Source organism: Pithys albifrons, chromosome 21, assembly GCF_047495875.1.
Source record: "Pithys albifrons albifrons isolate INPA30051 chromosome 21, PitAlb_v1, whole genome shotgun sequence".
Taxonomy (NCBI): Eukaryota; Metazoa; Chordata; class Aves; order Passeriformes; family Thamnophilidae; genus Pithys; species Pithys albifrons.
The window spans coordinates 6,787,651-6,803,847 of NC_092478.1; the positions used below are offsets into that span (position 1 = coordinate 6,787,651).

A 16,197-nucleotide genomic window follows, 5' to 3' on the forward strand; every position below is an offset into this window, starting at 1 on the left:
AATTCTACTACTTTGGGTGAAACTGTTTCATGATTCAAATTCCAAAGTAAGCAATACCCACAGAAACCCCTCCGTCACTCTGGCAGGAGGGATATTTTGAGGTGTCCTGTTGGGAATATTGAGTTGTGGTTAAAAATACTTTCAGATGACATTCTTAAAAAGAATTTATCTTTTCATCTCTAGTCTTTGATTAAGCTCTGGAATTCCATGAATGAACATGCCTTCCTGCCAAAGGCGCCGCTGCCTTCGGACATCCTGACGTACACGGAGTTGGTGTTGGATGACCAGGGCCAGCTCGTGCACATGAACAGGCTGCCAGGAGGAAACGAGGCAAGTTGCACTTCCCTTCGTGCTCCTTCTCTTTCCATATCCCACAGCACATTGTGGTTTGGGCAGAGTTTGACAATTGTAATGGAAGTTTACCAGCCAGGCACAAAATCTATTCATTCAGCCTTTCACTGAAATCTCACTCTTGAAAATGAGATTTTTGTTTCATTAAAAATTAATACCTCCCATACAATGGGTATTTTAACCTCCGTAGTAAATGATGATTCCATTTCAAACCTGTGCCTATGCTGGTTTTCCTTCATAATTAAAAAATGCTCATTCAGCTATTCCAGGTAACTGGGGTTTAAGTAAAATACATTTTACAAGACTAAATAGAAATGTTTTCATTTGCTAAAAAAAAACGCAGAAAAAACAATATTATGCTTCCATTTTCATCTTCCCTACACAATTTGTGACAAGGTGTGTGCAACATTCCCCTCTAGAGCAGGATTTACTCAAGACTTACAAAGAGCTAATGCTGGGAATGATGGAGTTACTCCTTCAACTCAAACAGGAGGAGGCCGTGGTGTCCTGGTGGGATTTTGCTGGGATGCCTTTCCATTAGGAAGCCAAAGGTTGCAGCATTGGAATAACTGGAGAGTAAAGATAACTACTAGAAGATGTGCTTGGGTTTGTTTTTTTATTTTGTTTTTTTTTTTTAATGGGAACCAGTAAGTGAATGTTCTACAGTAATTTAAAATTTAACAATTCAAAGTGATGGTGTCATTTATTTTTTCTTGATGTCATTGAACAAGCATCAGCATTTTCCTAAATACAGAACTTAAGGTTTGCAAAAGCTCTGTTCAAAAACATAAAGTGTAGTGATGAGAGGAAACAGAGGTTTTCATCACCATTTCCTGCATGGATCTTGTCAGGGGAAGGTTTGGAATATGATGTTTGCAAATTGCACCTAATCAGCAAATGGTGACTGTGGGAGCACTGCGGTCCTATCTCTTGCTGGGCTATAGAAGAAGTGTTTTAACTGGTCTAATTAAACCTGGAATGAGCTATTCCCTGCATTCCTAGTGCAAGCTGAGGCTGCTGGGGAGGGTTATGCCATCATCTTTCTCTCTTTCCCCACTCTCATTCAGCATTTGAGTGGATGGTGGCTGGGGAAATAGCAAAGTCCCTCAGGGACGTCGCTCTGTTCTTGCTGAAATTACAAGCACAGAGCTGCCTGGGCATGAACATGTAGTGTTTACTCTGCCAGTATGAATACAAATAGTCTTATTATAAGAGATTCTGTACCCAAAGACCACCAAAAAAATTAGGAGATTTTTTTAACCCTTGCTGGACTTTGTTGGGCTCAATTTGTCAAGAAATTACATGGCTCTTGTGGTGTCTGTAGTGTTGGTGTCTAAATTATTGTAATCTGATGTAATCTATCAAATATCTTGGTGCCCAGAGGGACTGTAGAGGTTGTGAACTCCTTATCCCTGGAAGTGTTCAAGGCCAGGTTGGATGGGGTTTGGAGCAACCTGGTCTAGTGGAAGGTGTCCCTGCTCATGGCAGGGGGTGGAATGAGATGAGCTTTAAGATCCATTCCAACCCAAACCTTTCTGGGATTCTGTGAATGCAGATTCAGGCCCTGCCTCTGTGACTCTTATACCAAGGGGCTGAATCACTGGAAAGTGGGATAAACCAGGTGAAAACATGATGTTCCCTCCGTATTTTTCAGTCTGGCTGCAGGAAGTCACTTCTTGTGGAGGTGTATCATAGAACCGTAGAACAGAATCCCAGAATGGTTTGGGTTGGAAGGGACCAGGACCTGTTATCCCAGCTCTGCACAGCTGGATGAGCCACTGCAGGACCATGTGCAGCTGGAATGAGGTTGGAGGCTCCAGTATTGGATTCTGTTGGCAATACCCTGCACACAATAATACTCATTCCCGGGTGAGAGCAGACGATCTGAACAGCAGCCTGAAGGACAGATGACATTCCAGAGATCAGCAGCTGCCCAACAGGTTCACTCCTCCTGCTGCACTTGCTTTATCTGCCTGAGCTGACTTTAGGCTTTTTGTGGTTTAATTCCCTTCAGCTGAGAGAATAAATTTCCACAGATGTGGGCTGGAGTTTCTGTTCCCAAAGGTGATGGCTGTGGCGTGGAGGAGGAAGAGGCAGGTTGCTGGATAAATTCGGAACATAACGCTTTGCTTTGTTGAGGCTGTAAGTGGATCCATTCTGCTTTTTTTTGAGAATCACTCTGCATAACATCTGGGCAGAGAAACACAGTATCTTATCTGCCAGGAAGCAAAGATCCTTGGGGCAATCCATCTCTGTGGCAGTAGCTGGGATTATTGCTTAGGAAGAGGAGACATGTCACAAGGAGCAGGAGGAAATATTAATTGGTTCTGCACTTCTTCCATATGATACAGTGATGAACTGTTCTCAAAATATGGCACATTGCCTTGGCTCTCTAACCTTGGCTGAATTCAAGGAAGAGTTTTGTCCTCAGGTAGATGTATTTGCCTTGGAAAGGCCAGAAGCCTAAAAATTCTGTTAGAGATGGTGCCTAAAAAAATGAGTCCAGTGGAGTTGAGGTTTCCAAGCTTTGCAGTAGTTTGCTTGGTACCCTCAGTCAAAGATCCCACTGCTTCAGTTTGTTCCTGTCTTAGTCAGGTGGGGCTGCTTTGGGGTGTTATGAGCATAATTTAGACAAATATAATATTTAAGAGTACTTGGGTTTGTACTTGTGAATGTTATACTGTGTTATGCAGCATTGCCCCAGTTTGGGTTGGTAACCCTTGATGGCCAGTGCAGGGGATTCTGTGCCCCAGAGATCCAGAGGCAAGAGCTGTTCCAGATCAGATCCTGTGAGCTGACAACTGAAGTAGGAACTTCCCAAGTAAATGTGAGATTTTAGTTGTTATTTTTCCTTCTCCCAGCGCAAGTTGCCAATTTTCTGAATCCGGAGTCTGTGGAGAGATTGTCCATCACGTGTTTTTTAGTAAAGAGGAAATTTGTATTGAGAACTTCTGTCTGTGGTAAATGTAGCTGCTGTTGAGTGCATTTAGGTTCCTATTAACATTCTACTTGTTTTGGATCAGAGACTCAGACCCATCCATTTCCCCACTGCCAGTGGGAGCCCCACTGGGGTATCGTCTGCTCAGAGCCAGGACTTGGCTTTCCTGACAGCTACATTTCCTCTGGGTGAAAAGGGGTCAAAACACTCTTCCTTTTAAAGCATTCAGCCGAGCTGAGCGCCCTGAGTGTTTGAGCTGGCAGGGGAAATTGAGAAACCAACATAAAATCCAGGAGATTTGTGGTCAGTGTGTTCAGTGGTGTCAGCTGGAGCTACAATCCGTGCTTGGGCACAGGCAGAGCAGGAGCTCGAGGCTGAGATTCTCCCTGCAGAATCCTGGATGTTGCCTGGAGCCTTCTGCTCGTTCTGAGTCCTTCATGTCAAGCTTGTGAACTGGGTCCTCTCTCTAGTTACATCTTTTTTTGAGATGTGTGTCCTCTATTACCAATGTGACTGCTTTGACCATCCTGCTCACATTTGAGACTCCTCCAATGAGCTCCGAGTGCTCCCATAGGATTTCTGTAAGAAAGACTGAAAGTGCCACACTAAAAAGTTGAGAATGGTTTGTAAATAATTCCTAGAGCAGCAGGAACAGGAGGGAGCTGAAGACAACAGTGTTTTATCAGCAGAACCAGTCAATAGCTCCTGAGAAAGGGCTGAACAGACTCTGGGACAAATGGGGTGTAATTTATTGTACAATTCTGAGCAAATCAAGAACTAAGCACCAGAAGTGGATGCTCAATCTGACTCCAGTCTGACTCTCAAGATAGATATGGACTGTTGAAATGTCCAAAGTTTATACAGGTGGGAGGAAAAAAATCCACTTGTAGTTATTGGTGAATTTATGCATTTTACTCTAAAATGTCTTTAGGAAAAAAACCATGAATTTCATCCCACAGCTTGATACTTACCTGGGGTTATAACACAGACTATAGCATCATTTGTTAACACAAGACTTAACTTTTCTGCTAATTTAATTTTTTTATTAAGTGGAAGCCTTTTTTCACTAGTCTGTGGTGTTTCTGGCTGAGTGGGATAGAGGTGTTTGTGTGCTAATACTGGAGGAGTGGCTTTGGAAGAATGCAGCACCTTGCCCTGTTGGACAGTGTCCAGGGATGATGGGAGTCCTGCCTGTCACCTGAGCCTGTGATGGGGCTCTGTGGCTGTGCTAAAATGGAGAAATACCCAAAAGAGTCAGGAATTGGGTGAGCACAGAGCAGTGAGCAGGGCTGGAGCTCAGCAGTGAATCCAACACTGTTTAAACTGTGCTGTTGCCTCTCTGCTGGAGACATGACCTGGAAGTCGGTGACACCCTCTCCAAACCCCACTGAGGATGGCTTTGTTCCCAAGATTAGCATATTAGCTGAAATCTCAGTGTGAAAAGGTAATTCCCTCAGCCTGCTGGAGAACTCAATATATTCCTTGTCATCCTTGAGCCGGGCATTCGGATGCTTTTCTATAGCACTTTATGTATTTTGACTCCAATTTACCCTGATCCTCTGGCACCAGGAGTGCTCCAGCCGCTGATAAGACCTAACTAATCTCCAAGGACAAGGAGAAAGTGATGTAAGGAGTGCCTGCAGCAACACCCCACATTCCCCTTCATCCCTTCCCTGGTGTCCATGGAAAATGTGTCATTTTCCCCACTGGCACTAGATGTCACAGTTTTTCCTCCTCAGTAGGATCAGTAATCGGAGCTGTTTGCTGGAGCATTGGCTCCAGCACCTCTCCTGGGTAGATGGAAAGGTTTGGCCAGGTGAAATACAGGATGGCACAGGGCTCCTGGAATGTCATTCTGGCAGCTCCTTGGATTGCTGGGGGTGGAAAGGTGTCGCTAGTGACTTTTATACAAGCAAAGCTTAACTGTTGAACTGCATGTTCTGCCTTGTCACCCCGTGTTCCTGCTTTCTATGGCAGGGACAAGGAGCAACTAGAGCTGCAGATTTCTGGAAGGATTTTAAAATCTCCAAATCCAAGGCTTGCAAAAGCAGAGCTGGAAATGGTGGAGCAGAGTTTTATTCTGTATTTTGATATATATGTTTGAACACGTGTGTGTGGATCACATGGACACTGTAGTTAGGAAAGTTCTTGCCCACAGGAAAGCTCTTAATGAAGGTTGTTTGTTGCTTTCTGTAGTGTATCTTTACTCATCTGTAACTTCACCAGATGAAACTATTCCATATGAAGTTTCCAGGCCTTACAGCCTGCTTAGGGAGAAGTTATTTATTTTTTAGCTTGGAAAGCTTCATCCAAAAAGCTTTTGCTTTGGAGAAGAAGCCAGCAGTGCTGCTCACAGTGACTTTGTGTGCTTGCAGCAGGAATTTGGTGGAGAATTTGGTTTGGGTTCAACGTTGTGCCTTTTGCTGTCACTGTGAAGTTTCACACCTTCCAGCACAGGTGTGTGTGCAGTCACAACTGCTTTTACACCATCATGAATGGGTTTTTTTAAGCTTCCCTTTGGATGCTTCATGTGTCTATCATTTTCCCTGATCATGAGCTAGCCTTTTGTTGTTTTGTGTCCAGGTTTGTAATCCGAGGGCTCTTAGTGCAGGGAACCAAGGCAATGTGAATCCACATCTCCTTTAGCCCAGCAGTGCTGTGCAAAGAAATTCAGGAAAATTTCTTCATGGAAAGGGTTGCCAGGTATTGGAGTCCCCATCCCTGGAGCTGTCCAAGGAATGACTGGATGTGGCACTCAGTACTCTGATCTGGTTGACAGGGTGGAGATTGGTCACAGGCTGAACTCGATGATCTTGGAGTTTTTTTCCAACCTGAATGATCCTGTGATTCTGTGACACCTTTCACTGAGCACTTGGTCATGTCTCATCCTGGAGCTGTTCCCTCCTATCGCTCAGATCTGTGCCAACGTGCTTGGCTGCGCTGCCACGACCACGCTTGTATCGCTGAGGGACACCTTTTCCAGAGCCAAGAAGAGGATGAAGGAATCCTGGGTTTTGGCACTCCACCCTTGTCAAGGTGTGGAGTTGGAATGCCTCTGGCAAACCACGTGCATCCTGCCCTTTTCATGGGAGGTGGTTCATGCCCCAGATAAAAATTTGAAAGCTTTTGGTCATGGTTTAAGTGCAGAGAATCTCTTTTTCAGATCTGAACTTCCCAGTAACAGATTCAAATGATGAAATACCAAAAGTGCTGCATTTGCATCAGGTAAAATTCCTGGGAATGCCCTGGTTCCCTTTTGAAAATACACCTTGTCCATGGCTGTGCAGCCAAGTGATTCAGCATCCTGGGTAAGCCAAGGAATGCTGGTTTGGCTCCAGAACAGACAGAGGTTGTGAAGGGAGAATAAAGCCCATATTCCCTGATTTAGCAATGTTGGGATGTGTGTGTGCAGCAGGGAAAAGTGGGCTTTCATCAGTGTTCAGCTTCAGCATCTCCAGTGTTTGGGTGCTAAACCACCACTGCTGCTGCATTTCCTTTCTTCTTATGCCTTTGTATGATAAATACCAACTTACTCATTTTTTATATGTGTTTTTAACATGCAAAACTTTCCTTGCCATACAGATGCAACTGAATGGAACAAGACAAAATTATCAGCTGGGTTCTGAAAGTTCTGTTGTCTTACTGAAAAGTGTTGAGACCCACATTCAGGTTTTCAAATGTAAATTAATAAAATGAAGCCTGGCATAAAGTCCTGAGGCTCCGCACCATCCTGGTGTGAGAGAATAAACCTACACTGATCTCTTCTCTCTGGTGACTAATGACAGGACCTGAGGGAACAGCTGGAGTTGTGTCAGGGCAGGTTTAGATTGGATCTCAGGGAAAAGTTCTTCCCCCAGAGGGTGCTCAGGCACTGAACAGGCTCCCCAGGGCAGTGGACACAGCCTCAAGGCTGACAGAGCTCAAGGAGTGTTTGGACAATGCTCTCAGGAACAGGGTGGGATTGTTGGGGTATCTGTGCAGAGCCAGCAGTTGGACTGGGTGGTCCTTGTGGGTCCTTTCCACCTCAGGATATTCTGTGATTCTGTGATTCTGTGGTCCTGTCAGCTCTGCTTCTGCAGGAATTACAGACCCTTGTAGAAAGAGCCTGAAATGCTCCCTCTCCCAAACACCAGCACTGACTTCCCTCTCCCCAGAACCTGCTGTGCTTCCCAGATGGAGCCTGGGATCGGTTTCCTCCCCATTCCCCTCGGTGCCTGTTGTCAGCAGCTCTGGCTGCCACTGGCAGTCAATTTGGAACTGCATCAGCGTGTGTATTACTGTTCCCATCGATAGCGCAATTAATGTTGAAGTCAATTTTGGTGTTAATTTTAGGCCATGATTAGTGTTGACACTGTGTGTCAAACGAGCGGCGTTTACGAGCGCCGGGAAAAGCCGCCGTTCGTTATCGCGCCGCTTTTACTGTCTCTTAATGGTCACATTAAGGCCAAGATCTAGTGGGAGAAGGTGTGTATAAAATTATATACCTAAAACTTGGGTGTAATCTGTGTGTGCTGTGCAATTCCACGGGGCTGGGGCTATTCAGGGAGCAAATGACATGTGAGCACTGAATCCTAATCACAGTTCGGAACATCAGAAATAATGATCACTTCTGATCGGGGCTGGTGAATAATTCATCTGCTTTGATTTCCACGTGCTGCCCACTGATACTTTTCAAACCAAATGTGTTCCTACAGGAGAATAATGGTCCCACTTCTTATGGAAATACCGGGGCACAAATCATTTTGCCAACATAAAAACAGTTAAATAAGACGGGTCCTGCTTTTATTTTTTCCTCCCCCTCTCCTTCACTCCTGGGTATGCTGGGAATGGAGCCGTGGCAGGAGCAGCACTTCCAAACTGTGCTGCCTCTTAAAAGAGCCTGTTCCAAAGCCATTGCCACTCACCATCACCCACTATTGCTGCCAGTGCTTTCAGGTGATTAGCTCAGCCTGGCTAATTAACCTGGGAACTCTCCAGTTTTTGGCTTGCTGCCGTTAACTTAAAAATCTCATTATTCCTTTTTTTTTCTGAAATAGAAAGCCATCTTCCACTGCCCATAAATTTTGACTGAATCTACTTTGTTCATAGCAAAAACATCCTTAGTTGTGCAAATCCCTGTGATTTTTATTACTGGATGAATGGCACAACACAGAATGAACTGGGGAGGCAACAAGACACACGAGTTAATAGTGGTGGACTTTATTTTTTTTTTCTTAAACTGCATGTGGTTTCTCCTTATGTATTGGCTCTAAACTATTTTCAGGAGTTTGTGCCCTGGATGGATAGTTTTTTCTGTTTTACTGGTGACTATTGACCAAAGGGATTTTATTGATGTAGAGGACAAGATCTCAGGTTAGGGAACTATTCCAAGACTTCTGTTACAATTTGAATTTTCTAAACAAGAAATGCTTTTAATTTGCCTGTTTCCTATGTTGTCAAAATCATCAAGCTGCTGAAAGTGAGGAGAAACCTCTTGGTAGGTGAGACAGACTGTGGGACCAGCCCTAGGTATTTAGAGTTCCATCCCTGGTTCCTCAGCCCTGGAGTGAGAGTCACTCACCTGCCTCAGGTGGGAGCTGAGGCTGCCAGGACTGGCTGCCAGTTTGTTGTGGTTGTCGTGTGGTTTTCTGGCAGTTCTTTATGTGTTTCTATCTCCCAATTTATTGCAGTGAAGAGTATTTAGCAAAGCCAAACCCTAAGTATTTCTCCTGTTGCTCTGTCCCTCCTGGGACTGGAGCCTCCTGGGGTGGTCCTGGCTGATGGGATCAGTGTGGCTGTAAGGAGACAACCACTTAGGGAAAAAAATGCCAATTACTGTAAATTCTGTGCTATTTTGGCCAAAGTTTATGGTGTATTTTAAAGAGAATGTTACCCCATTTCCCTGTGGGTTTCTGTCAATGATTGAAGCTGGTTTTTGAAGTGGTATCAGAAAGATTTGGTAAGAGCCCATTAAAAGATTTTAGTTATGAAAAAAAAGCCTTTAAATGATGGTAAAGAACTGAACTGCAGTAGGTGCTTGGGCACAGATGGGCATCCCTTCATCCCTGATTTCTGATAGGCTAATCTTGGAGCCTTTAACTCTGGGTTTGCAGACTTTTTTAACCTGCTGTTTCTACTCACAAGCTGAGAGTGAGAACAGAGACAATACTCAGCCTCTGGCATTTCTTTTTCTGCAACAGTCAGGTCAAAAGAACAAAACTTCTTCTTTTTTTCTTCTTTTTTCACCATAAGTCTTCCATTGTCTGCCATGAAAGTCCAAGGGTGGAAGACCAAGGAACCCCTCTGGCCATGTTTGGGATCAGTTAGGCTTCTCTCCCAGCCTCTGGACTGGTTATCTGTGTGTCCCTTGGTCTCTGTGCCAGATCAACAGCTGCATCCACTTGTTTTACGGCATTACAACTTTTCCCTTTAATTTGGCAATTAATTCTGGTATTTTAGCAAAAATTAGGAATTTATGCTCCTGTTTTTGCATCTGGTGCAGAGTCTCTCTCTTCCAAACCCTGCTGTTGAATACTAAGGTGGAACTGTGAATATTCTGCAAATATTCAGAGGCAAACAAATGAATCCATTGTGATGTATCAGAGTAGCAGTGGAGGAGACCCAGACCAGGCAGAAGGTGAACTGAAACAGCCTCTCTCTTTAAGTTGCACTCTCAGCTCTGAGAAGGGGAAGTGGAAGGGAAAAATCTGCTGTAATATTTTTGGATTGCTGCCTGCTTTACTTCCAATGACCCTTTGATTAATTCCTCTGCCTCTTTATTTTTTTTAATGAGCCTATTATGGCATATCTTATTGCAGATGCTGATTGGATCTGGGCTGTGTATTGTGCCATTTTGATTTGGATTAAATGGCACAGATCTATCTGCTGCTTCTCCCCTCTCCCCCTCCCGCTTCGGTTCATCATGTTCAGAATTCCGAGTCTCGGCAATGAGAGTTTCAGCCCTCCTGATTGCAGAGGATGTGCAATCGGCTTGAGGAATGTGTACTCAGAGCTTATGATCCTTGGGCAAGCAGGGACTGGGTGATGCATGTGGCTTTCAAGGGACGCTGCTATTTCCATCTGTTAATGGCATTCCAGGCTGGCCAGCTCCCGGAGCAGCGGCACACGGCGGCTGAGGGATGGGGGATGCAGGGTACAGATGCTGCTGATCTCCAGGAGATGGGCCAGAAGAGATCATCTTGTGATTTTTAAAAGAAAAATACACAGCAGAAAGCGTTTTACTTACCCAGGCAAGCTTGGAAAGAAACTGCTGCAAAATTTGGGAAGGAAAGAGGAAAGAGCTGAAGAAATGAAAGGAAGGACAGGGGGAAAAATGAGATAATGGTGAAATAAAAAGATTATTAAACTGTTGGCAGTGTGATGAGGTTCTGGGATGGCACCTGGGAAGGCTAAGCAAGTGGTCAGGAACCTGTGCAGAAGCACATCCCTCCTCACCCTGTGAGGAAGCACATGGCTTCTGGCACAGGGAATACACACAGCTCCCTGCGAGAGGGTTGATGGCAGAATGTGTGTGGGGAGAAGGAGGGACAGTGTGTGTGTGGCGTGGGATGAGAGCAGTAGAGGATTTGCTTCAAGGAGTGTGGGAAGGATCCAGTCACAGCATGTCAGAGCTGATGTTACCTGAGTTCCCAAGGAAAATATGCCAAGTCCAAGAGACCATTTCTCCAATTGGACAGTTGGATCCCTTTCCGTCACATCTCAAAGACACACATTTATTTTTTTGTTCTTCTCTGTTCTTTGATTGCAGATTGGGATGGTGGCCTGGAAGATGACTCTGAAGACCCCAGAGTATCCAGAGGGACGGGATATCATTGTGGTTGGCAATGACATCACCTACAAAATAGGCTCTTTTGGGCCTCAGGAGGACGTGCTGTTCCAGAGGGCTTCAGAGCTCGCTCGGTCACAGGGCATCCCCCGGATCTACGTGGCTGCCAACAGCGGAGCCAGGATTGGTTTGGCTGAGGAGATTCGGCACATGTTCCATGTGGCTTGGGAAGACCCAGATAACCCCTACAAGGTAATGAGGCACAGGAATTCAGGGAAAACTCTGCAACAGCCCACAAAACAATCTTAATTTTACACCACCTCTTTTAACAGAGGTGAGGATAACATTTGCCAGGACTGTCAGGTCCAAAGTTCTCCATGGGATCTGGAACACTGGAAGTTGTGTGCCCTGCCTGTAGTAGGGGCGTGGAACAGGATGGCCTTTAAGGTCTCTTCCAACTCAAACAATTTTATGATATGATTTTAAGATCTTCCAGGCAGCAGAATGGCATCCAGAAGGAGTTAGTGCTAAATGTTGCAACATTCCTAGCTTCTCCTCCCCTCAGCTGCAGCTCCAATGTTAAGAGAGGATGTTCTTACTACTCTCTGGAATTAAATTATTCTTCTGTGAAAGTTTGTTTTCTGGAAGGACTTTTTGGGGAACAGGAAGGGAATGAGATGAATGAACTGTCTTTCCCTTCAGGGTTACAAATACTTGTACCTGACTCCTCAAGACTATAAGAAGGTCAGCGCACTGAACTCGGTTCACTGTGAACACGTGGAGGAAAATGGAGAGTCCAGGTAGGAAAGAAAAGCTTCCTGTTCATCCATGGGTCATGCATGGCATGTCCTTGTCCTCAGCTGGGACGTTCTTTGGGATCCAGGTGTGTGGAAAACCATAGCTATGTGTGGCCAGGGCATGGAACAGGAGTTGGAGGTTGTTCCATGATGCCTTGTTTGGGGCAGGACTTTGTTGTCCCCCACTGACCCCAGATCATGGCTAAGGCTTGGAAGAAGGAAGTAAAGAAAAGATAAAAGGTAAAAGCCTCCTGTAATCTCTTGTTCTCTTCTTTCTTGCCTTTGGCTGCATTCTCTTCCTTTCTTGCCCTTTTTCCTGTAATCAGCCTGTTCCTCATGTCCTGTGGGAGTTTCAGAACACTTTTCCCAGGCATTTCTCTCCCTTGGTATTCCCTCTTGCTCTGCTGCTTTGGCTGCTTGTGCAGGAGTATTCCATGGTGCTCAGGATGAGCCATGCACAGGTCCTGGCCAGGTTTTATGCATATTCCTCCTTGGAACCTTAATGATATTTAGTCACTTTTCATTTTCTTCGTAACAAACTGATTCAGCAAATCACTGGACCTTGTGACTCAAAGGCTGTCTGTGTCTCCCCCAGGTACAAGATAACGGATATTATTGGAAAGGAAGATGGACTTGGAGTAGAGAACCTCAGAGGATCTGGCATGATTGCTGGAGAATCATCTTTAGCCTATGAAAGTGTTGTCACCATCAGCCTGGTAATCCCTCACTGCTTTCTATTCTTCAAGTGTATTGTCTGTTTCAGCTAAAAATCCTGCAATGATATCCCAAAGATCCTTCTGGTATCAGCCTTCTGGTTGATGGAAATGGGCTCCTGAAGGCTTTGAGCAATGCTCCTGTCACCAGTACAGGCCTGGGTCCCTTTCAGATTCAGTTTAAAACACTTTAGTCACGTGGCTTTATGTTTGCTCAGTCTGAATGCTGCTTCTTCTCTTTTTTTTTTTATATGAAATACATGTATGTTCAGATCCTGTGTTTTCCAAAATAACAGATTCTGGAGTTTTGCAGTGAGAGCAGATCTTACAGCCTTGTTGCACAAACACACCTGATTTTATCTTAATGTTGGAGTCAATAGGTTGGGGCTGTGTGGAAAGACAGAAACCAATGGCATTGCTTTTTGTATTTGCTTTATTTTTTTTAAGGTTACATGTCGGGCAATCGGGATTGGGGCTTACATTGTCCGGTTGGGACAGAGGACCATCCAGGTGGAGAACTCTCACATCATCCTGACTGGCTGTGGAGCCCTCAACAAAGTAAGTCTTTGCATTTCAGTCTTCAGAGCTCTGTGAATGGAGCTGGGGTTTCTCATGGAATCTCAGGATGGTTTGGGTTGGAAGGGACTTTGAAGATCCAGTTCCACTCCCTGCCATGGGCAGGGACACCTTCCACTAGACCAGTCTGCTCCAAGTCTTGTCCAACTTCCAACCAGGCTTTGGGCACTTCCATGGATGGAGCAGCCACAGCTTCTCTGGGCAACAACTCTGGGTTTCAGTGAGTTCTTCTGGAGCCCCAAGGAGCTGCCACCACCCTGGATTGCCTTGGTCCCTTTTGCTTCTCCCTTCTTGGGCTCCTCCTGATCAAGCAGAACCAGCTCAGGGCTGGGAAACTTTCATACCTTTGCAGTTGTTGATTCTTTCCTTTCTGCTCACAGAGCAAATTCTCCTTCCATGTCCCTGTTTCTGTTGACAAGAACATCGTATTGCCAGACAGAGACGCAATTCCAGACATCCTGGCTGGAGATTGGCAGGGACCTGGGCAGAACTGCATATTTAAGGGCTGTGAGCAGGAGCCAGGTGAAGGGGAAGGAGAAGCTGCTTTTACCAGAGGTTTTATGCACAGATTGAATGACAGCAGTGGAGGAGCCCAGAGGTTGGGCAGTATCATCTTCCATACACTGAGTGCTGTGAGAGAGGCAACAGGGCTGTTCCCAATGTCTGGAAGTGCATGTTTCAAAATTTGGTGGGCCAGAATCACCTGAACTTCCAGCCATCCACAGCATTGTTAATTCTAGGGAGGACTGAAGCCTGAGGAGTGTGTGGATGGTGATTTTCCTGCTGGAAATCTTGGCTGTTGGGGCAGGAGGAATAATTGGGACTGTTATAAAGGAAACTTTACAGCTTTGCTACGAAAGTGGCTCTTTTTTCCACTCTGAAGGCAGATTTTCTTGCTTGCTGCCCCAAGCCCATTAATCCCACAGCCTCCAGCTCCTTGTCTGGTGCAGCCCTGGCTCCCAGCCCACTCTGCTCCCATCCCTCTCCCTGAGGGCTTTGTTTCCGTGGAGTTGGGACTGTATGGTGTGAGTGCCCTTCCCCATCGAGCAGCTTTGTTCTCAGGCACTCTCAGCACCTGGGGTGGTTGTGCTCCATGGCAAGCTGTGTTTCCAGGAGTGCCTGCCTGACAATGGGAGATAAAAGGAAAATAGGCTCTTGTTGAATTATTCCCCTGAATAAAGGGGGCTCTGCAGAAAATGAAGCATTGATCCTATCAACTCGAGGCTGCAGCACCCTCAGTTAGATCTCTTACACACATCACATGCACCTGCATCAATGGGAGGAAAAGAGGCATTTGAAGATCCAGCATTTAAAAAGAAATTGAGCCAGTTTAGTGCTTGCTGAAGTGCAGTAAGTTGCCTGGTTCCAGCTGTCACTTGCTGGGGATCGGGGCCCTGCAGAGTTCCCCAGATGGCAGGGCCAGGCTGTTCAGTCTCCTCCTCTTTTGAGGTTTAACTGCACTCCCTACCCATGGAGTCAGTGCTTGTTTTCATAGGACTCGATTAATCTCACTAAGTTTTAGGCACTTAAAAATTAAGAATATAGACTAAATTAAGCATCTGACATCTGTCAGCAGGCATAGGCAGAAGGAGGTGCTTTCTGGGGGTGATTTATCCCATTCCAAGAATTTCAGTGGGCTGAATAATCCCATGTGTCTTTTTTCCTCTCTGCTCTGTTGGAAAGACATGTATGTTTATGTTAGCCCTGAACCTCTAGCTGCCTAAAAGTGTAGGATCATCCTATCCAGTTTTCCCAGCAAGACCCAACAATGGTTACCTGTCCTTGAATAGTGAGAGCCTGGGAATCCTCAGTCATTCCTGGGTATGTTTGATGTATCTGCTGGTTGATGTGATCTTCATTTTTCAGTGCCTGCAGTTCTGGTCAGGGCTTCCTGAAGGGATTCAGCTGTAATTGTGTCCCAGAAGTGTGTCTGGAGTAGGGAACTGGTGTCCAGGGCTAACCTGAAATGTCCAAGCTCAGTCTGGCTGATGCTCAGGAGGGTGTGAAGCAGGTAGTGAATCCATTGGCAACCTCCTGCCATGAGGTCTGGATTGATTGCCAATGTACCCTCTGTCCTCTGTAAACTCTTGAACACTTGTCCCTTGGATTTAGGTGGCCAGTTTGAATTTTTGGGGGCCAGAGGTCAGGTCATGCCAGCCAGGGGCCAGTTAGGCCAAGTCTTCCCTTGTAAGAATGCAGAGGCTGGTTGAGTGTGACACATGATGTGTTCTTGTTTATTCCATAGGACTCCAGAAGGGCAAACCTATTGTGGTTGTTCTCTGTGTGAGTCTTGGTGCTGCTCATTCCCTTGAGTGCATGGGGAGAGCCTTGTGCAGCACAGTCAATGCTGACAGGGGCTTGAGGGGATATCAGGGCTGGAACAAAGAAAAGTAAATGGAAACTGCCTCCTTTAACTCTTCCCAGAGACAATTTTTGTATTGCTGATGTTTAAATCCTGTCTTTCTAGAGGATGCTGGACAAAGCTTGCACGTAGTCTTGTGGCTGCACACACATCTTCAAAATGTCTCCTCTCTGCCAGAGGAGAATGTGCAGCACAGAAGTGTTTCTGCTGCGATGGAGACAATTGGGCTTTCAGAGAGCAGGCAGGGTTTTCTGGGAAGTTGTTTAATTTTTTTTCCCTTTGAAATGCTGGGTTCTTTCTAATGTGCAAGGAGAGTAGAGGTGGACGGTGACAAACATTCTGTACCAGCACAGCCATTGGTGGTCTTGTTCATTATCATTATGTAAAACCAGCCTGAGGGTTTAGGTGTAGAGGGAAAGGTCCAGCTGCCACAGCCAGAGGGTGACCTATAACTTAGATGATGAGCTCAAGGTCAGTATAATTTTGAGCTGAGGCTAATGTTTGGTTCTAGGGGTGGACTCACATGCTGGCTGTTCCTCCACTGGTGTCACTGCTTTGTGAGTGGAGAGGGACATCCCAGGGAGACACCTGATACCAGGCAGGTTTGAGGATTCTCCAGCCCCATCGCCTGTCAGAGGTGACAAGAAATGGCAGGAGAGCTGTGCAGGGTTTCCTTCTGCTCCTGACTGAGCTGT

At 45.7% G+C, this 16,197-nt stretch overlaps 1 protein-coding gene across 5 annotated transcripts in view; it reads left to right on the forward strand.

The window, feature by feature from the left end:
* ACACA (acetyl-CoA carboxylase alpha) overlaps window positions 1-16,197 on the forward strand; it is a 124,618-nt gene that overhangs the window by 72,400 nt on the left and 36,021 nt on the right. For all 5 annotated transcript variants that reach the window (XM_071574734.1, XM_071574737.1, XM_071574736.1 and 2 more), the window contains 5 exons: window positions 184-330; window positions 11,037-11,306; window positions 11,757-11,854; window positions 12,447-12,567; window positions 13,012-13,122. In XM_071574734.1, coding sequence (XP_071430835.1) covers window positions 184-330; window positions 11,037-11,306; window positions 11,757-11,854; window positions 12,447-12,567; window positions 13,012-13,122 — 747 coding nt within the window. The remainder of the gene's footprint in view (window positions 1-183; window positions 331-11,036; window positions 11,307-11,756; window positions 11,855-12,446; window positions 12,568-13,011; window positions 13,123-16,197) is intronic.